The sequence below is a fragment of the Plectropomus leopardus genome, chromosome 23 (genome assembly GCF_008729295.1).
Source record: "Plectropomus leopardus isolate mb chromosome 23, YSFRI_Pleo_2.0, whole genome shotgun sequence".
In the NCBI taxonomy this organism is placed as follows: domain Eukaryota; kingdom Metazoa; phylum Chordata; class Actinopteri; order Perciformes; family Serranidae; genus Plectropomus; species Plectropomus leopardus.
The window spans coordinates 900,951-923,972 of NC_056485.1; the positions used below are offsets into that span (position 1 = coordinate 900,951).

Sequence of the window (23,022 nt, forward strand, 5' to 3'; positions counted from 1 at the left end):
AATGGCCCTGCTCTTCAACTAGATTTGGGCTAGGCATGCGAGCACCGCTTGGAAGTTATTACTTTATAATGGGAGCATGTAAGCAAAAGGCCATGTGCTTTTCATCACTTCTGGGACGACAGTTGCATAATGACAACAAAAGATAAAAGTAAGATCAAAGATGAACAAACAGTGTGTGATGTTTGAAGATAAGCAAGTGTCAGCATCAATCAGAGTTTTGTTGTTTGGTTCACATTCCCTGTGTGCTCTCTCACCCCCCTGCTTTCTTTCGTCTTTTGGTGTGACTGCAGTCTTTTCTGTTGAGGTTACATGAGTCACTTATTCCCTCTGAGGGTGACAGTGATGGAGCCAAGTTCCCATTGTGTTCATCCCAAACTTCCATTTCAGGATGAGAGCTATTCCAAGCCATACTTGGTTAAAAATAACCTCAAAAAATGAGATGAGACATAGGAGAGAAATGGTGATGCAGGCAGAGAGGGAGGAATGAGGCACACAGATGAGGACAAGCTGTTCTACGCTTCGTTTAGCTCATATCGATATCTGCCCAGTATGGCAGACTGAATGCGAAACCAGTCATAAAGTACTGATTTACATCTGCAACCTGAAATCGATACTGAGGAGGACATAGATCTTGTTTTCATGCCTCTGATTCACACCTTCAGACCTCCGGCTAGTTTGGACATCACCTCCAGAAAAAGCTTGGCTCTCAAATATGATGTACACTGAACAGTGTTCTCCATGGAGCTGTAATAGCAGAACAAATCCTGACCAGCTGGCTAATGTGTAGAATCAAGGACATGTTTCCGCTGCAGAGGTGAAGTGTCAGAAAGCCGGCGCCTCAGCGTTTATTTGAGCCAGGAACTGTATTCAAAAAAAATTGTGAATGAGCCACATTATACAGAATCAGGTCAGCAAGAGAAAAGTAAAAAAAAAAAAGTTTGCTTATTGTGACCATTACCAGAGCCGTCTCTTAAATGTTTAGTTACTTCTGCTGTATATTACTAATAATGATGTAGCCCTGTGAACCAGTCAAGTTTCAGGTACATTACAGCTCTCGCAGCACGTTCTCATCCCAAATCATAATATGTTGCAGCTTTGCAGTAGACTTTGGCCTCTACATATTGTGCTAGGTGTCTGTGGTGTTTGCACAAGCACATGGTGGGATGACACTGCATATGGTTATGTTTCAACAAACGTACATGCTGGAACTGATTGTTAGGATTAGTGGAAGGAGGCTCATGGCTAGGTGTAGCAAAATAACATTGCAGTGTTTAATCCTGCTGCATGTCATGCGGATGTGACACGTGCCGTCCGGCATAAAACCACTGCGACTGGTTCTGTCCCGCTTCATTCTCACCTGATGCCGTACAGTAGCGCATCATGTGGATGCAAAAGGTGGCTTTTAGTGTTGGGATCTTGTGCTTAAAGCACTGAAGAAAGCAGCAGTATTTGACAAATGAGAAGTCAGCACAGAAGACATATACAATCACTCAGTTTCAAGGTGGACGCTCAAGTTTAGTTTCACCAGTTCAGGCAAATGTTTTTCCTTCTGATCCTGAGTTATGACATTGAGTAATGGCCAGAAAAGTATTTTTCCAAAAAATTATGATGTCACAGTGAAGTTGACCTGTCCTTTTCATCCTCACTGATCTTGCCAGCAAGTTTTTTACTATCCACTGTTGACTTCATGTTGAAAGCATACGACTCGGGGCCCCCATAGCTGACACCTTGTCAATGCTGAACATCCTCCTCAGGACATAAAATGTCAACATCATTTTATCCTATTAGATATTTATGTGAAATCTTGTCATTTTTAGCGTATGACTTCATAAATTAACCAAAAACATGTTTTATGAGGTCATGAGTGACCTTGATCTCTGAACTTTGACCACCAGTTTTTAATCAGTTTACTCTTGACATTTGTGCCAAGTTTGAAAAAATACCTTAAGACAGGCATGTCAAACTGGTCCACAGGGGGGCCGGTGTGGCTGCAGGTTTTGTTTCCAACCAAGTAGCAGCACACCAGACTTGACTCATTTAATCAACTGATCTCCGTCTTCAGACAGTTGATTGGTCAAACTGTGTGCTCTTGGTTGGTTGGCACAAAAACCTGCAGCCACACCCTCCCCCTGTGGATCAGTTTGACATGCCTGCCTTAAGACCTTCATGAGATATCCATCGTGGTCACAATAATGAGATGGACACAAGGTCACAGTGATGTTTGAACTTTGACCACAAAATCCTAATCAGTTCATCCCTGACTTACAGTTGATGTTTGTACCAAATTGAAGAAATTGAGTTCACAATAATGGGACGTAGGGAGAGACAACCCACAACCATAGTGCCTCTGGCCTTAGCCATCACTGGTGCAGGGTCATAATAAGTGTATTCACAGTAGACATAAGAGAAGAAGGTATACTTAATTAGTCCTTCTTGGGGAGATTCAGGTTTTGCCAGTCTGGTGTCAAAGTTCTATCAAATTGTTGCAGTTACATGAGATCAACATCATGAGTTCATCTGATTTTCTTTTGGTCACCTCAGGGCAGAACTCTACACCAAGCTAAAAATCACATGCATGACATAATATGACTGTACAGCTGATACACAAGCAACAGTGTTAAACAACATACATTTAGAGTTGTGTTTCTGTTCATCTGACAGTTGTTGGTGTTGGGGAATAACTATTATATGTAACTAGTTATATACATTTATATCACAAAATAAATATAACAGTAATTAGTTACAGTTACTGGAAAAAAAATGTAATCAAATTACAGTAACTAACCAAAATGCTAGTGATGACAAAAGGGTTACATCCATTCTGATGCTCTCCACAGTGCCACATTATACTTTTCTTTAAATTAATGATGAACAATTATTGTCTTTTTGCTCTATCCCACATGAAACCATCTCTCATCTTAAAATTGTGTATCCACCTCCTTTTTATAGGATCTCTTTGAGTTAGGTGGTAGAGCTACTAGGGGCTGCTTCTTCTTTATTTACACTTCAAAATAACATGGGTAGTCTGACATATAGTTTATCAATCTTTGGATTTGCTTAAGCCTTAAAAACAGCTCCTGGTTAACAGCTTTTGTCATCTCTGAAGTCAAGTTGTTTTTGACCTAACCTTGTGCTTATTCGCTTTTATTTTATGTCCAGACAAACAGCTAAGTAGTTGGCCCAGCACACAAACAAGACAAATCTCATATCTGCAAAACACTCAGAACCATTTAAATGATGCCCAGATGTACAAATTAAAATGTGAGGGTTTAAAAAATGGTTTGATGTTAAAGTTTGTGTTTCTGTTGACCAGCCCATCACACAGGTCCAGCCGCACAGTTTATTGACTCTGTGGCAGAGCTGTTAATGTGAGCCGGAGTCAGCTGAGCCTCCCAACATAGCAACTACCCCTGTTAGAGGACAAATTCACAGCAGTGGAATTACCCACTAAACATTCCCTCTCCACAGGGTTATGAACAGTTATGATGCAGTATGTGATTTAGGCATAGGCATGACTGAACACCTATAAGTCTGATAGTAATGTACCTCAAAGTTCAGCACAAACTGCCAGTGCACTGGCGGGTATAATACAAAGCCAGTTCTACAGAACCAGGCTCTTTTTGACTAAGCTGGCTCGACAAACCCTGCAGCCTCGGTCAGAGCTAACAGAGTACCACAAAGGTGATTAACAACTTTCTTAACTTCTTAACTCAGGCTTTCTGCTTCAAACTCTGTAAGTGTAGCCACAGAAAACAAGTCAAATGACGCATTCAGCACCTCATTTGACTCTTAAAAACAATTGATCGTGCGCCACCTTCTTCCACCCTTTGAAGAATATTAAAAAATATTACAGCAAAGTGACACTGTCGCTTCAATAAAGTCGAGAGCTGACAGAAAATAATGTATGGTGAATACACAAGTTAATGTAGGTGATCTATTTAGGTGATATATCATGCCGTTATTTCTAACGTGTCAGCTGCTCATTTTACAGCTCTGAAACTTTCAACATGATGCAGCGAATTTATGTATTATAATCAAGAACTATATTCAGGTCTGACACTGTCCCATAATGAAGGAGACTATAAATCACTTGAGTTTTTAGACAAATCAAAGTCAAATGAATTTTACAGATTGAATAATATATGTGATAAATATTAACAGACTAATCTATCAGCTGTATAATAACATCAGTATTAAAATAGACATCAGTAAATCAGAACTAAGCATATGAACAGAAGTGGAATTGGTATGTATGATTGTTGCGTGCCGCCCGGTTGTGTATGTAAATTCAGACTGTGTTGTTGCCGTTGCTGCGGTTGCTGTCCTCCTCTCCCCGTGTGCTCCCTCCACCCTCTTTCCTGAGCACCTGTTGCCAATTCCTTCATTCAGGAAGACGGGTAAGGGGGTGTGAAGTAGGTGAAGTGGCAACAAGAAAACTGTCTTCACTGAAAACCTCCTGGAGGTTGAGATAGTCAGGAGGAACGGATGTCAGGTCTATGGGCTTAGGTTGCAGAGTATGTGAGCAGACACAGGAGGGGGTAGCTGAGTGTAGGCAGTGAGAATGACAAAAAGTAATCCATTTAGTGATTGTACACATGGACCAATCAATATAGGGGTTATGCAGCTTTAACCATGGAAGACCGAGGACCACTGGAGAGGTTGGTGAGGGGATTACAAACAGTGACATTACTCCATGATGGATGATACCAGAGAGCTCGAGGGACAAAGGTTTGGTGCAATGAGTTACACAAGCGAGTAATTTCTCATACAGGGCAAAAACCTCCTTAGCTTCAGGTAATTCCTTTGTGGGCAAATTTGCTAGAGTACACAGTTCACTATTTATAAAATTGTCATCAGCCCCTGAATCAATGGGCACTAAAAGGGGAAAAGAGTTCCAGAGCAAATAAGGAAGTTGAATTCGGCAAGATGTGGAGGACAAGGTGGATCGGCTCATCAGCGCCCTCTGGAGGCTGATGAGCCTGTTCTTTTGGCAGTTGGGGACAGGCTGCGAGGAAGTGGCTGGGCTGACCACAGAAGATGCAGAGCTTCTGGCGTAGTCTGCGTTGTCACTCTGACTTAGACATCTTCATTCTTCCCAGCTGCATGGGCTCCTCCGTACAGTGGAGGAGGGTGCTGCAGATGGAGCTGGCGGAGCTGCAGGAGCTGAAAGAGACGAGGGATCACTGGAAGGAACCAAGCAGGTGATTCGAGTGACGACTTGATCCATATGACCGCCAAGCTGGGAGACGCTGGTGGCAAGGTTTTGGAGAGTGTCCATGATCTTGTGGATAGCTTGTTCGTGTTGTCCAACTCGGACGCCTTGAGAGCAGAGTGAAAGGAGTCTGTCTGTCTCAACAGGGTCCATACTTGGCCAGATCACTCTGTGAAGGTTGTTTGTATGGAGGTCCCAAAACCTGGAGACAAAGATGAAAAAAGGTATAATAGAGTGTATTGCTGATGATCAGGAAAGAAAGAACAAACAAAGGCTGGTGGCGTAAGCAGAAGCTGGCTGGCTGCTGGCCAGTGTGGCAGACCGAGGCAGGTGAGTAGTCAGGCTGGAGAGTCGACGTGGCACAGGTGAAGCTCACTGAAGACAAGCACAGGGTAGAAATAAAAAATAATAAGAAACAAAAAATCACTGCACAAGGGCAGGCAAAAATACATGAGAGAGCAAAGATGAATCTAGTAACAAGCAAGCTATCACAACATAGAGTTACCGACTACAACGGAGTGATCTGGCACTGGAGCACAGTCTCAGCCAGGCACTTTATTAATTTAAAAACTCTTTAAAAACTGCCAAGATAATTAAATAATCAAACAGCCTGGTGGGCCAGGAGGCCTCTGCTGCATCCGCCTGATACACACATGGGCAGCATCACTCATACTCATTTCGTGGTAAAAATCAATTAGGAGGGGGTGCCGCTAGGATGCCGCTACCATGATGTCAACAAAAGCACATGGTGGCATTATTCTGCATGTGGTTATGTTTAGCCAGCAACAGCACGTGGCAACCAATGCCGGGATGTCAACCAAAGCACACGCTAGTATTGGACTAGGGAAAGGATGCACATGGTAAGGTGTAGAACCCCCTCCCCCAACACATTCAGACAGTAAGTGAATACTGGACTCTAGGCCTACTTCGCAGTGGCAAAAAAAAAATCATCAAGATTATTTTGATATTGAAATCCTGATTATTTAACACTGAAAGCTTTGTGGTGCAGACTGTGTAACACATCTTGCAAATGATTGTTGTTTGTTCACTGTAGCGGTTTAAATAGGGGATTTATTAATTAGTTAGCAATTACTTAAAATTACTAATTGATTAATAAATGGATTCCAAAATACATGACTATAACTCATAATGCAAAATTATGACTCAGAAACATGAATTGGTAAAAAGATGAAGTGGAGTAATGGGACTGAACTTCGGCAATCAGGAACAAGAAGTTTACATTGAAAATTAGAGTTTAAAAACCTCGGAGCACCACCCATTAAAATATAAAGGTTGATAGCCCATTTTACCTTATAAATTAATCTAGTCTCATAATTTGAAGTTTGCTACAGAGTTATTTTTCCAGGTGTACAGGGTCAAGTGTCTTTATGAATGAAGGTTTTATTAAACTACTCACTACACAGAAAAACTACTCCTAAAACTACAAATGAATGAGTTTAAGAATAAGTATGGATAAATGATGAAACAGTGAATACAGCAAAGACACAAAGTGAACAAAATTACTAAATGAACAACAAACTCATAAATGAAGCAGCAAAAACAATGAGGGGATGAAAACCAGTGAGGAACTGAATTAGATTGACATCTGGACTTGATCAGGTGCACTGAAGTAGTGGAAGATGATCAAGCAGATGAAAAGTTAAGATTAAAGAAAAGGCAATGTGAAGCATTGATCAACAGCAGAGAGGCAACCTATCCCATAAAACATTAAAGGACAAGATAAAGAAGAGGCCTGATCAGAGAATAACCCATAATTGTATTAATGAGAGGTCCTAAACAAGGTCTAACACTTCTTATGTTTCCCTATCATTTAAGAGCATCACCCCCCAAAAAGCACAGGAAAGATTGTTTCACCTTCCTCAGAAATCTCGATGCCGGGGAAAAGGTTCACTCTGGAAAGTTGTAGTGTGGCCTTTGTGAGGACACTGGAAGGGCAGCTAGGTTACGTTCGTGCGGTTCCGGTGGCTGGCCTCGGTCGGTTTGAACATTGCAAACTCGGCTTTAGTTTGATTCGTCCATCTCTCTCTCTCTACATGAACAGCTGGGTCATCTTCTGACACCTCGTGGCTGAGATGAGATCACGATGACAGCTTATCAGGCTTTGTCTCATTTGAAGTCTCTCTTTATCTCACAGTCTCTCTTATGCAAAGTCCTCTGGTTCTAAATCATCATTTAGAACACGTGTAGCACCGGCTGTTTCCAAAGTTCTCTCAAGGTTGATAAACAGCACCTCACAGCATCTCAGCATAAGAAGGCATCACCCCCTTAGGCAAAAGGCCTAAGAGCCAAAAGCGCAGAACCCAAATCCTTCGACTGAAGGTCTTTTGGCTGGGTTATAACTCCTATGAAAAAAAGGGGTGTGGTGCTTGACCTTTAAAACAGGAAAATTACACTCCTCCCTTCTATCACTTCTACTGTTTTAACTGTCTGGATCTAATTTCTTCCTAAAGTGTTGATACAACAGTACACTACAGGCCTTCAAATCTTCAATATTTGAAACCATGACGCTCTCCTCTGCTGATATTTGGCAGATCATTAACTAAGTAAAACTGTATTAACCACATTTAGTGTAATACTATGGTGTCAAAACACTATATATATAATTAAAGGTTGTTAAAGATCCTATTTAAGTAAAGATATACAAGTATGAAAGTACTTAATATGACCAAAGGTCTATCAACAAAACCTATAATAAGAAAATCACAAATTGCATGATTACAAAACAATATAGCATCTGTACATAACAGTGTAAAGGAAGGATAATTAAGACACAGATAGAGGAGATGCATACCAAATGCAAGTCTGTACTAAGAGTCTTCCTATTCAGTGTGTAGCACGCTGCTGGCAGTGGGTTACGAAAGGTTACACCCCTCCGCACACACACCCTCCGCACACACACACAGGCACAGCTTGTGTTTGTGAGTTTGGCCTCAAAATCGGCAGGTAAGCAAAGTTTCAGTTCTGTAGGTATGAGACCTCCACACATTTCAAAGTATGTTTTACTTTGAATACGAAAATCAGTTAATGTGGTCCTCTCTTACAGTTTTATGATGTAGAGATCTCCTGATGTCTTCTTGAGTCTTTGCAGGAGCTCAGTTGACAGCTACTTGCCCCAAATGTACCATAAGTTAACCCAAACTTTCGGTCGGGCAATTAAATCTGTCGTAATTTAGTTCTGCTTAAAAGAGTCGTTAAGTTCAACAAGGCAGTTAGGTCCATTATCTGACCCCCAGGTTCATCTAAGGAATCTCCAAAAGAAGTTTCAGTTTTGGATAGGCATTTGAATATCTTCTTATCAAGAGTTGTCCTCATCATCCACTACATCACATTCACATAATAAATAAAACCTTACCAAACTACAGAAATTTGACATAACTGTAACAATATTAACAGCACAAATCATTTTGAGATGGGATCAACAATTGTTTCCCTAAGTCAGTAGGCATTTCTTTATTAACTGGGAAGGAGAAAAGCTGGTCCATCTTAACAGTCCACCTTAAGTAAGCTTGGTCAGTTTCCAATGGGAGGCTAACTTAGCTTGTTAACTTTGGGGCTTTAATCAGATGATGACAAGCAGGCCATGGGAACTTGTTTTAGGTCTTGAGGAGCTGTAGCACTTATTTACTGTCAAACAGCCTCAAGTGTTCACACACTGCACTGTGCTCTGGTCGCTGCAGCATTGCACCATCACTGGCACTCACACATTTGCTCTCCCCGTACTCTTTATCGCTTGCGTGTTTTCTATCGCTGAGCACACAATTTGTAACCAAAAAAAGGCTATGCATTGTGACTTGTTGTTTTCTGCTTTGGGGGTGGGGCCCGGCACACCCACTAGGAAAGGGACGAACCCAGAGCAACATGGGTAGATTTATCACGCGGCACAAAATTGTTCTATCTCAATTATCTTGTTTTGAAAATAGAGGGAAACAGAGGTTGTAATTCAAACTACAATTCAAATAATCACCCAGCCCTACCAGACTCAGGCATGAAAGTCTGGGGTTTGTTGGATTGTTCCTCTACCCCTACCGCCTGCCCTACAGGCACCCTCACGCCTCTTATATTACGTCGATAATGGCAACGTTTTAACCTGATGTTGTCCTGCTGCATATCATGCACACGCGACGGGTCCCACCTGGCAGCATTCTCAGTGACTAGACCGCCTGCGTGTCATACTGGCACAGCAGGTGCCTTCCGGCCAACTGTTGGTGTATAAAAATACTGCGATCGATTCTGTCCAGCCACATTCTTACCCAATGTGGCTGACCAGTGGTGAATCATGTGGATGCAAAAGGTGACTTTTGGTGTGAGGATTCAATGCCAAAAGCATGTCAAACTGCCATTATTTAACGTCTTTGGAATGAGAATGGGCTGTTTTATTATAGCAACCACCATAGCAACGAGAGAAAACAGTGAATTCCAATAACTGCCTGGTGAGAACTAAAAGATCAATATACATTTACTGTAGAAAGATATAAAATGCACATTAATGAGAAATGCTATCAAAGCATGTTAATACCAAAACTATCTGAAAATATTGCATTTTTTCCTGGGAATACAAAGAATATCTGCCTTTTTTGTTGTTGTTTTCACAGAAAAGATGCTTGGCAGTCGTGTGACATGAAAAACAATGGAACCGAAAACAATAGGAAAAAACTTACCAAAACACTAGGCATCTCACAATTTTAGAGATGTTATTGTGAAACCACAATTTTTGTGCTGTGGACCAATGTAGCTATTACACATTTGGATGTGAGACTGAGTTGTCCACAGCCACAGGTCTGTGCCACCCGGCTGAGCATCAGGATCCAGAGCAGACCTCCCTGGCAGGTGATGATTATGATGGATGCTCAGGACCGGCTCTCCCGCACATGTTACCTAACACCTATGCTGGCTATTCATCAGCAGGCGGCCTCACTGGGCCTAATCCAGTTAGCAGAGCAGACATAGAGCACAGGAGCCCACTGAGGGAACAGAGTGCATGGGTGTAAATTTTCATCTAATAAAATGCCACAGATATGTGGTTATGCTGATTTATTCCCTTTGTGACCAGTGTTGAACTTTCTCATCATAGCAACATCTTACACATTTTTAATTTAAAAATATTAAGGTGTCACTTTTCATATGGAACCTGAAGTGTGCCACTAAAATAAACATGTTAAGTGTACTCAATTAATGAATGTATCTACTAAAAAATACAGAACCATTGCACTGGCTGAACTAGTGCAATGAGACACTGTCAACATTATGAATGTGCTAGCTATTGCGCTTTGCTACTTGGATGGAACCCAACAAAAAGCGACATGCAACAAACATTTGACTTCACATGGCTAGCATGTTATTAAATTACTGCCTTTGTAAACATCCAGGCACTATGAAGATTTGTATTCATTTGGATTTACTTTTCTTTCATATATGAGTCCAATGTGCACAGTCCTTTCACATTGTACAGCTTAAGGCATTTTCACACCACAGGAACATTTTCATACTTCCAAGAACCTAGTTCTAATAACAGCCTTTTTTGTTGTGTCTGCACCCCAAGCACTAGGTACAATTGTAGTACATAGAATCCCACTTTTAGCTCCCTTTTATAGGCACTTTCTCAGCACAAGAGGAACACAAAGTGTATGGTGACTGGTTCAGATGTGAACCAGTCACATAGATTGGTCAAACAAAGCCAATGCTGAACTGGAAAGTGCCATTTTCAAAAATGTGGAACATGGAACACAAGTAACACCTTGTAATGGAAAAATGGAGGAAATCACAGACAAATGGACCGATGGTGAAATCCAGGCTGACAACGTGATTGTCAAAATTGATGGTACTATACCCGACGCAGTCTGCCTTACAGTACACCTCTTCCAGTCATCCATTTTCATCCACTTTTCTGGGCTTCTCCAGAGTTCTTTGCTCAGGCTGAGCAAAGCACACAAGAAGTCCCTTTCCCAAGCAACCCCTTCCAGCTCCTCTTGGGTGATCCTAAAAGTGCTCCCAGGCCAGATGAGACATAAAATCCCTCCAGCCTGTTGTGGGTCTACTCCATGGATGGTCTACCCTAGGGCAAACTATTGGCTGGACATGCCTGGAACACCTCTTACAGGAGGAGCCCAGGAAGCATTCTGATCAGATGCTTAAACCACCTCAACTGGCCCCTTATAACGTAAAGGAGCAGCGGCTCCAGATCTATGAGCTCCTTACCCAAACATCTGGCAGAGGAAACCCATTTTGGCTGCTTGTGTCCGCGATCTAATTCTTGCAGTCACTACCCAAAGCTCATACCATAGATGAGGGTTGGGACGCAGGTGGACAAGTAAATCAGGAGCTTTGCATTCCAGTTCAGTGTGTCACTTCAAAATACTCTTTTTTTTAATCATTTTACTGAGATGCTTTCAATTATTTGCACAGAATTTGACTGTGTTGTCATCATGGGTAATTTTAATATACACATGGATAATGTCTGTGAGAAAAATGCCACACAGCTTTCTGCAATACTTGAAACATTTGATCTTTGTCAACGTGTGAGAGAGCCGACCCAAAATAGAGGACACACTCTATATGTAGTCATCACTAAAGGTGTTTATATTTAAATGTCATTGTGCTGGATGTTGCTCTGTCAGACCATTTCTGTGTATTTTTTGATCTGTCAGTAACTCCTAAAACTGTCCACGGATCAACAAATGTTGAAAAAAGATATTTCAGTGAGAATGCCAGAACACTTTTCATGGAATCCATGAAATTCAAAAGTCAAAAGTCAAAGCTTCACGTTTATTAACGTATGCATTTTTAATTTGACCTTGAGAAGTGCAAGGCAGTCATTTTTCTCTGAGATCATCACCAGAAACAGTAACAATTCACGTGTGTTATTTGCTACCATGGACAGATTAACTAACTAACCAATAACTCCAGAACTAGTTTCCACCAGCAAATGTAATGAGTTTGCAGATTTTTTAACAGCAAGATTCAAGGCATCAGACTTGCAATTAACTCTTCAATGCCAAGTAATAATGTGCCATCACTGCTTCCCATGATAACTTACTAAGTATAGAACAATTTAAGGCCATCAGTGACAAATCACTGGAAGAAATTATCTCCACCCTCAGTTCCTCCATCTGCTGCCTTGATGTTTTACCCACTAGCTTCCTTAAAACTGTTCTGAGAAGTTTGGTAAAACAACTCACTCTTATAGTTAATTTGTCTCTCCAATCTGGCACTTTTCCAAATGCTTTGAAAACTGCAGTCATCAAGCCTCGCCTAAAGAAGAGCTGCCTGGATGCCACTGTGCTGAACAATTATCGGACGATTTCAAACTTACCATTTTTTAGTAAAGTTATTGAAAAAGTTGTCCACCAACAATGTAGCAGCTTTTTAAAATGAAACAATGGCTGTGATAACTTTCAGTCAGGTTTTCAGTCCCATCACAGCACTGAGACTGCACTCATAAAGGTAAATGACATCCGCCTTAACACAGATTCCGGCAAAGTCTTTATTTTAGTGCTCCTGGATCTAAGTGCTGCCTTTGACACAGTGGACCACACAATTTTATTAGAAAGTCGAGAAAACTGGGTCGGACTCTCTGGCACTGTCCCTAAATGGTTCAAGTCATATCTTTATGACAGGAAGTACTTTGTCTCAATAGGAAACTGTAAGTCAAATAAGATGACTATGACATGTGGGGTTCCACAGGGGTCCATTTTGGGACCCGTTTTGTTTAATCTCTATATGCTTCTTTTAGGCCAGATTATGCAAAATAACAAAGTAGCCTACCATTGGAGAAAATTGACTTTAAAATGTCACTGCTTGTCTATAAATCAATCTGTGGCCAAAATATATCTCTGACATGCTTATGAACCCTCAGGGACCCTCAGACCATCAGGGCCAGCCTACTGAACATCCCAAGAGTCGGAACTAAACATGGTGAAGCAGCATTTTGTTATTATGCAGCATAAACCTGGAATAACATCCCAGATGAGGTTCGACAAGCCCAGACTCTGATTACTTTTAAGGCAAAGCTAAACACATTCCTTTTTCACACTGCCTACTCAACCTGCTGACTACAAACTTATTTTTAAATTTGATTTAAAATCATTTTAAATTATTTTTTTCTCTTTGCACCTCTTGTCTGCATTTTTTTTCTAGTAATTTAGTAATTGATTTCAACTTGTTTATCTTATCTCTTTCTCTTTTATTGTAAATCTGTATCTTTTATTATGTTTTTATATTGTATTACTCTGTAAAGCACTTTGAATTGCTTTTGTATGAAATTGTATGAAATGTGCTATACAAATAAAGCTGCCTTGCCTTGCCTTCCTTCAGCTCTTCCTATTGGCAGTGCCAATGCAAGAAGAAAAAGCCCTTGAAAGTATGTAGTTCTCAGGGAAGCTACCCAGTGGGAAGTTCTTAGGGAGTTCCCAGAAGATTTTGGTCTAAAAAACAGCCTTAGAAGCCTCAAAGTCAAGCCTCTTCAGTTAAATTATATAAATTAGATTAGTAATATTTCACTGAAAAGAACAATAGATGTTTGTCATGGTGGACAATTTGGCAGTCAAACACAGGGCTGACACATAGAGACATGCTCACATTCACACTTAACGGCACTTTAGAGTCACCAGTTAACTTAACTACCTTTGGGGAGAAACTGGAGGACACTGAGAACTCCACACAGATAGGCTCAAGCTGTTGCTGTTAGGTGCCAACCACCCTACCATGTTTTTATGTATGTATGTATGTATATATATATATATATATATAAAAAGACCATACCTTAGCATCTAGACTATCATAGGACATGGATGTCCAAACAAATTATTGTGTCACAATTTACACACATTGTAAGTGATCAGTATTAACTCAAGTTGAATGTACCCTATAAGTTAGAGACTAAATCCTAGGTGGTACTTTATTGAAATTCTAGCCTAAAAGTAACCTAATTCCACTTTTCTGACTAAACAAATTCTGCCTACTATTAATTTTGTATGTATTGTATATGTAGTAGTATTTTATAGTGTACTTAAAGTTATTTTGCATAATCTTGGTCAACTAAAAGAGTATTTCTTAATCTTGGTCATTTTTTTTCAACTTGTTGTTTACCTATTTGAGTGGTCTGCCCTAAGGTTAGTTTGCAGTCTGTGATGTCATAACAGTTAGTTCATCAAATTTAGTAACCCCCCCAATGTTGTTTATATATACATGTAAGTGTATAGCAATTGCTTCATATATATGCTTTATAGCCAAAAGTGATGCAAGACAGTGACAGCCAATAAACTGTCTGTGACGTTTGCTAAAATAAGCCAGCTAAACTTCACTGGTGTTATCATCTCTTTTTAAACAATGTCACTGGGGGGGTGCCAAAGTCAGGATTTTAAGAATTCTGCACATAGAAATTTAAATATATCTTTTTATCATTAATCAAGTTCACCAGCAGGTCATCTATCAAAACAATTCTATAATCCCAGTGTTTCTATTTTTATTCAGACCACGTGATTCCTACCTGCACAGTGCCCTTCCACCATGACTCATGTGCTGTAATAATTGACCAGGGAGCATGTGGAGGAGCAGTTTACACTGATCGGGCCTGCGTGGACACAAGTGCATCATGACACAACCAGTGTGTGTGTATAGGTTAGTAACCAAACACCATATGAGCACAACCCTGGGGCATCACACACACACACACACACACACACACACACACACACACACACACACAAACTCATATCACCTTTAATGAGTGTGTTTCCACTCTGCACTGATTTTTTTTCCCCACAGTGTTTCCACAGGTTGATTTTTCCATGCACATGCACACACACACTCATGAAAAATAACACCTGAAATCTCCAGGTAGAAGGAAGAGAAGGTACAACACAAATCTTTTGGTTCTTACGTAAATAATGTGGAATTACTTAATAAAAATTTAATTTGTTTTTTATCTTTTTTTTACTTATTGTTATGTTAAAGCTCACCTTTTTAAATCATGGATCTCCATAGTGAATTTATTTTTCATGAAACACACAAAGGTGTCTTGCCTGAGGGTTACCAGCCTATTCCTGCTGATGATTCATTCTGGTGTGCCATAGCAAGTTTTTTTATCCATAAAAGCTCTAAGCCAAGTAATGTCAAGTCAAGTCAATTTTATTTATAGAGCCCATTATCACAAAACATGGTTTGCCTCAGAGGGCTTTACAACGTACGACATCCCTCTGAATGAATGAACCCGGTTTGTTGAATTAACACTGTTTATTCAGCAGGTTAATGCAGGAACACAGCAAACCACAAGATGCATCAGAGTAGAGCAGGCAGGTATGGCAGGATTCCAAGCCGGGTCTCCCTTGTGGCAGGCAGGCAAGTTACCACAAGACCAGCGGGGCAGGCAGGGAATGCATGGGACTCGTGAGCAGGTAATTGTCCAAAAGTTCTCAAAAGGCTCAATGAGTGTGGTGGAGGGAAAATAGCACAAACTCACGGAAGACTGAAGTTTTCCTGGAAAGTGTTTCAGATGAGGGCTGGGAGTGGATCCTTGAGATGGAGTTGGCGAGGCTGACGCCACCAGACGAGACGAGCTGGCGAGGTGAAGCTGACACAGTGGGTCTTTGGGCTGAGCAGGAACAGGCTGAGTCCCAACCAGCCACAGACAGACAAGGAACCGAAAGCAGGCAGGCAAAACTCGTAGTCAGGGACAGAAGTCTGGTGGATTTACCGGGGTGTGAAGCAAAAGGACAGAGGCGAGTCGGGTCGATACCATGTAAGCAGTGCTGAAGAGTCAGGCATGAGAGCGAAGACAATCTGGCAAAGAGTGAGCAGAGTGAAGCTGCATACATACTGGCTTGATTGGAGATGGTGAGCAGGTGACAGAAGCAGGTGGAAGCAGTAAAGCTGATGAGGGGTGTGGCTGAGCAGCAGATCAGGAGAGGGGGAGAACAGACTGTGACACCCTCTGCCCTTAGACCCTCACATCATCCATAAAAAAATCTCCAGAAAAAGAATCCCTGTAATGGGGGGGACCTCAGGAAGAGCAGCAGAGGATGATGAGGGTGTTGATAAGTCCAGTGCGTATATTGATAGGGAGGTGTCCAAAGGCATGATCATGGCATCTGCGCAACCAGGACCAAGACCGCGATCAGGGCGAGCAGGGGGTACAGTATCAGTGCAGCCACAGCACGAGCACAACCAAAGGCAGGGTCGCAGCACCAGCACAGCTATCACCATGATCAGGCACAGCCAAGGTTGCGGCCAGGACTCGGGAAGACTAGGAAACAAGGGAGCAGGAATACTCCGGAGAGGCAACAGGATTAGCGTAGTGCAGTTCACTAGACCCAGGCTCCGTAATTGCGAGCCCTAGGTAGTGACAGTACCACATGGCTATCACAGATGCAAGGCTAAGCGCAACTAATGAGGTTGAGCTAAGCTGAGGTGTTTATGTGTTTTGAGGTGAAATATTGGTCTACATAAACACCTGAGGTGTTTACCTGAGGTGTTTATGTGTTCTGAGGTGAGATATTGGTCTATAGTTAGTTAAAATCTCAGGATCGAGAGTAGGCTTCTTTAGAAGGGGTTTAATGACAGCTACTTTAAAGGACTGTGGTACATAGCCCATTAATAAAGACGCATTGATCATATCAAATAAAGAATTGTCTAATAAGGGTAAAGCTTCCTTAAGTAGCCTAGTTGGGATGGGGTCTAGCAGGCATGTTGATGGCTTGGATGCAGAAATCAAAGTAGAGAGTCGGCGAAGGTCAATAGGGGAAAAATGGCCAAAATAAATTCCACGCCTTGGTGCCATATCCAAGCTACCTGTGTCTGGGGTCAGGTCAGCTAAGGGCGAGAGGTGATGGATTTCATCTCAAATAGTTTTAATTTTATCATTAAAGAAACTCATAAAGTCATCACTGCTTAGGGCCGAAGGAATACAAGGCTCTATGGAGCTGTGACTCTGAGTCAACCTGGCTACAGTGTTGAAAAGAAACCGGGGATTGTTTTTATTTTCCTCAATTAATGATGAGAAATAACTTAATGGGCATGGCAGATGGCCTTGTTATACATGTTAAGACTATCCAGCCAGACTAAACGGGACTCTTCCAGATTGGTTGAATGACAATTTCTTTTAAATTTTCGCAATGTTTGTTTCAATTTGAGGATCTGGAGGTTAAACCATGGAGCTAATTTTCTTTGATTCATTATTTTTTTCTTGAAAGGTACAACAGAGTCGAGAGCTGATCCCAGTGAGCCAGTAGCGCTATCAACAAGACCACTAATTTGAGAATGACTTAAGTTACTAAGAGTATTCATAGTCACTGTGAGAAATGGTAATGAGGTCAAATGCAGAAGGAATCAATTTCTTAAATTTAGCCACTGCTGAATCTAGAATAGACATCTAGAATAGTAACTCTTGCTGAGAGGCTTGTAGTCGAGTGATAAAAAATTCAAAGTTATTAAATAATGGTCTGACAGAGCGGGATTCTTGGGGAAGACTAATAAATCTTCAATATCGATGCCATATGCAAGGACAAGATCTAGGGTGTGGTTGTAGCAGTGGGTGGGTTTATGTACACACTGACTGAAGCCAATTGAATGTAAAAGTTTTTTTTGGTGAGGACTCAGTTTTACAGTGACAGATCTTTCCCAGGGATTTTGTAGCATTTATTTGAAATTGGATTTTTAGTATTGAATGTACTTATGGATCCCTTAATAAATGTAAGATTTAGAAACATTTGCAAATTACAAAAATTGATTATCTAAAATTTAGATATCACTTTCTTTTGGCTAGGAACACTGAGACAGCAGTTTTCAGAAGAAGCCAAATAATACTGACAGTGTATTACAACCTGAAAATAAAATGTAAAGTAAGAGTGAAATATTGATTAGTACGAAAATAACAGGTGCAGATGATTTGCTGTTAGGTTTATTTAATTGAAACTATTAAAATGAGAGGACTATGGGTGGCAGTGGCTCAGGAGATAAAGGTATTTGGGCAAGATACTGAACCCCAATTTGCTCCTGATGGCTCTGCTATGGGTGCTGAATGGTTAAAAACTGGTAGCAGGTAGCAACTTGTAAAGTAGCCTTGGCCATCAGTGTATGAATGTGTCTTGTAGTGTGACGTTACTGGCAGCGTTTCAACCTGACACCATCCTCCCCCGATTCATGCGTGAGCAACAGCTTCCATCCGGCAGTGTTCTCAGGCAATGTGGCAGGTGCGGTCCAGCCATTTGCCAGCATATAGCACTGCAATGGGATCTGTCTGGCCATGTTCTCACCTGACATCATCCTGACACATTTCATGCACAAACAAAAGTGACCTTGGCATCATGAACTTCAACAAAACCACAGTCAAAGTGGTAGTATTTTACAAATGTAGAAGGCGAACTGGCTATACGAGTTTGTTATGAGAACGTGCTGCACTTCTCTAACAAAAAAGCATAGAGAGATAAAGGGTTTGAAAAGAGATTTGTTAGCAAATCCAGGTATTTTGCCATAGCTGCCTCTACTTATCCCCAACATTTTTAATATTTCATTATCATTTCAGCTACTTTGGGTTGAAATCAGTCATTGTGTGTATATGAATGTTTCTAAGGACAGCCACAGCAGAGGTGAACCTCACACCTTCGGTCCGTGCTCACTTCAGTAACCACAGCTGCCAGGATGAATCATGGATCTTAGTTACTTCTCTCATCTTCTCCTAGGACATTACAGCACTGCATAGCTAGATTACCACCAGAAAACAAACCATCATGAAATGAAATATCTTGCAGCCAAATTAGGACAGGAGTTGGTGTGACAGCTCCTCTCCACTATCACCTAACAAATATATAGTTCAGAATGAGGTCACTGACTAATAATGTAGAAAATATGGGGGGAAATCTATACGCATTACCTTGCAAACTGATAGATGCATTCCAGCTGAGTTATTGGGGCCATTATGACTGTGGAAACTGCCATAAATCTGAAAAGTAATTGAGATCAGAACAAGCATCTTTCATGTGAGATAGATGATCGTGGAACTGAAAGCATTCCCAGGCATGACATAAAAACTTAAACTTGTCTTCTTAGAGACAAACAATACAGAGCAAGGGCATTGTTTCTTCACATATTTGTGGTACAAACTCAAATATGTTTGGTTTGTGGTTCATGCTGTATAATATGCTTTAAAGCCAAGGAATCCAAAGGCAACAATGCTTTTCATGAACTTTAAATTAAATTGTTCCAGCCAAAAGAGAAGTCAGATCCAACTGCCTCAGCAATGCTGACCTCTCTTAGCTTTCACCCGAGATGACCGAAATGTTTGTTCTCTGTTTCACTCCAGGAATCTCTGACCCTTTTACCTGATGTCAAAGTAATGAAAAGTGCTGTATGTTCCCCGAGCTGGGATCTCACATCATTACCATTTAAAGCATTCAAGGTGACACAAATTTTCTTTCCAGCTGGAGCGTAGAATTTAACCTTTTTTTTTCATTGCCTTGTCTGATTTTCCAGAGAAGACATTGGCGATGTAGAGTTTTTTAAACAATGTGCTTGAAACCAGGCTGCAGGTTTTCCTCATATGGCCTCTCTTTTCTCTTCAGTTACTCAAAGTTTGAATGTGACGATGCTTACAACAGAAGTGTCCTTTTGGACCCATCTGATAATAAATAAGCAGTGTCAGCTCTCTAAGCAGTTACTGCTAACTCCTCTGTTGATTTGTGACATTTTTTTCTGTGAAAGAATTGTTTGGGTATAGATTTATCTTCAGTCATGCCTTTCACTGCTCAGACACACGTTAGTCCTTCAATATGAACATGGGTAATGCAGCTGTGATAGCAAATCCCTTCTCATAAAAATTACTTCAACTTTCATCACTAACACTCATTAAGAGGCTAAGAGACCATGCAAATTAATAATAATGTTCAGCCAGGTGCCATCATAAACAATTTCTCTTCTGTGGGTGTTGAGAGATAATTAATTAAGGCCTAATGCAAAAACTCAGATGACTGAGAAAAAGATGCAATCTTCACAGCTGAAACCTACGCACAAAAGTGAATCCGTCAATATACACCCACTACTTTGACCATTGTGAGGTTTTAATGGCAGATGGCATTTTCTTTCCGAAATATCAATTAAAGCTGCAAGCAGCGATGAAGGGGCCCTCGCACCCCCACATATGTCAGGATTCTGGTGGGACTCTTGCTAATGTGCTACATTTCCGTGAAAGTCAGATAATATGTGCAAAAAGTTTAGACCCTACAGTGAGCTACTTCACATGGTGTAGTACTTCCAGCAGCCACTAGGTGGCAGTGGAGGAGAGACAAATTCCATGTTGTGTTTGTGTACATCATGTGTTGACCAAACCAAGTAAATATCATGTAAATCAGATGATAATTGTCCCTCAAGGCTTACTTCCTGTTGCCAGTAGGTGGTGCTATTATGACTAGTAAATATTGTCATACAGATGTCATACATACAGTGTTCAGGGTGGGACCCTAGTAAAACCTATGAGGTTTTAGGCAGATTGGACATTGCACACCAAAGTTACAACAATGTCCTATTTTCTTGCGAAAATTCAAAATTGTACGCCAGATAACAGGAAAAGCTTAAAAGTTTTGCATGGACCATTAATAACTTTCAGTTGGGAGGGTCTTAAGATCATACAGATAAAATTTCAACTGGATCCCAGTAATTGTATAATCTAAGATGATAAAAGTATTTTTAAAAAATTATTTCTTGTGGCCACTAGGTGGCGCTATCATGGCTATTGAATATTGTTATACAGATGTGTTCAGGGTGGGACCCTTATCAAGCCTATGAAGTTTCAGGCAAATCGGACTATGTACACCAAAGTTACAACAATCTCCTGTTGTATGGCGAGACATCAAAATTGTACACCACGTAACGGGAAAACCATAAAAGTTTTGCACAGACCTGTGATAACTTTTCATCACCAAGGGGTTAAGAACAGACACACCAATTATGATGTCAATCAGATGAATCCTGTAGGACAAGATGGCAAAAGTAAGAGGCCCAAAATTGCCAAAAATCAGCACAAAATTTTCAAAATGGTTGACTTCCTGTTGGGTTTGGGGGGTGGGTCCAAGAGGCTTTTTTTGTGCATCTGGGCATGATACATACAAATGCCAAATTTCGTAATTGTAGGTCAAACCAGCCATTGGGGCTACACGTTAGGGGGCACTCTGGAGCTATTTTGCGAATTTTTTCACCAGGCTGGACAAGCGTACCAATTTTCATGAGTTTGTGAGCATATTTAGACCTCCAAAAATGCGATTCATTGAAGAGAAAAATAATAATAATTCCTTGCATTCCAAGAGGATATATATATATATAGCGGATATATATATATATATAGAGGATATATATATATATATATATATATATATATATATATATATATATATGGATAATATATATATATATATATACATATATATGGATAAAATAGTTAATATATAAATAATTATAATAATAGTTTTCTGGACCATATTTTTTTTTAAATTATTAACGAACTTAATAATTTCTTCCTCCATCTCTCTCTGTTTAAAAATAATTATAAATAATAAAAAAAATATTTTCAGGTCATTTTCTTGTCACTGTTTCCTAATTTCTTGCAGTTTGTGGGATATACCAAGTTACTCATTGGCTTTTTAGTCATGTTTTGAAAAGAAATTAAACCAATTGGCTCAGGTGTCAAAAATTCAAATGCACGTGAAAGGCATCTGAATGCAGCACAAGAAAAATTATGTCTTTCCATGCTTCAAGGGGTTAAACTAGTTTAGTATTGTGATGTACTAGAAACACAGATGAATGTGCACACCTCCATGAAGTGATTTATAAATGTATCTGCACAAAAAAAGCATAACATCTAGGTCTCTCTGTCGCTCTCCTCTGCTGAGCTTTATCCCTGTTGTCCCCACTCTGTGTGACATTGAGCAGACACGTCTGCATTTTCTCAAACATTTGCTGGATGGAAGGAAGCCATTAAACTTAGTTCTGCTCACAAACAGCCCTGTTTTCAGGACCTGAGTTGATGCTGAAAAGAAGGCTTTTATCTCCTCAGCTGAATACTTTGGATGCATACTGCCTCTGGCAGGACTCACTTAGATTCTACTGGGCTGCAGAAAAGTCACTCTTGGGTCTTTGACTGCAGCTTGAATTAAAAAGTAAAAGAAAGATGTATGTTGGCATAGAGTGTTTGTTTTGTTATTGTTTCATCAGCAAGGATGGAATCTGTCAGTAATAAGTTTTAACATGAGAAAGGGTTTTCTCTGACAAGAGGATCCAAGCATTGTAAGCAAGCAGAGTCTGGTTAAGGTATGGCTGATGGCCTGCTCAGGTTTTTATTTCCCTCCTTAGTGTTGCTGACTTGTTTACTGAGCAGCTCAAGATGGAAAAATCTGAGGTCAAAGTCCAATGACACGCAGCAAAGAAAGAGGATTATGCCCACCCTTTGTTTTTGTTCACTGTGCACTTGTGTAACGCCTGATTCATAAGTGTGCTTTGTTATTTGTATTTGATACAGTAGCTTAGGCACATTATTTTGTTACTGAATATATGACTGTGTGTGATCAGGCTGTCCTCATGCAAAAGTAATCCACCAATATTCACACATAATCATGATCCAGTAATACATGTATTATCCACTTATTTGGTATGGCAGCGATCATGTGACCAATGTAGTAGTAGTAAAGAAGGAAGCAGAGCATGGATGTATTAAGATACCTGGATACAGCATTCAAGACTGGGGGCCATACATTCCTATGAAAGTTGCCCAATGGCGCATGAAACCAAAAAAGATCTATTTCTGCCGTAAA

At 40.5% G+C, this 23,022-nt stretch overlaps 1 protein-coding gene across 1 annotated transcript in view; it reads right to left on the reverse strand.

The window, feature by feature from the left end:
* Positions 1–5,351: 5,351 nt before the first annotated feature.
* Positions 5,352–23,022, reverse strand: part of LOC121962381 (cGMP-specific 3',5'-cyclic phosphodiesterase-like) — a 52,967-nt gene continuing 35,296 nt past the window's right edge. Inside the window, exon 8 of the mRNA XM_042512641.1 lies at positions 5,352–5,414. Coding sequence (XP_042368575.1) covers positions 5,352–5,414 — 63 coding nt within the window. The remainder of the gene's footprint in view (positions 5,415–23,022) is intronic.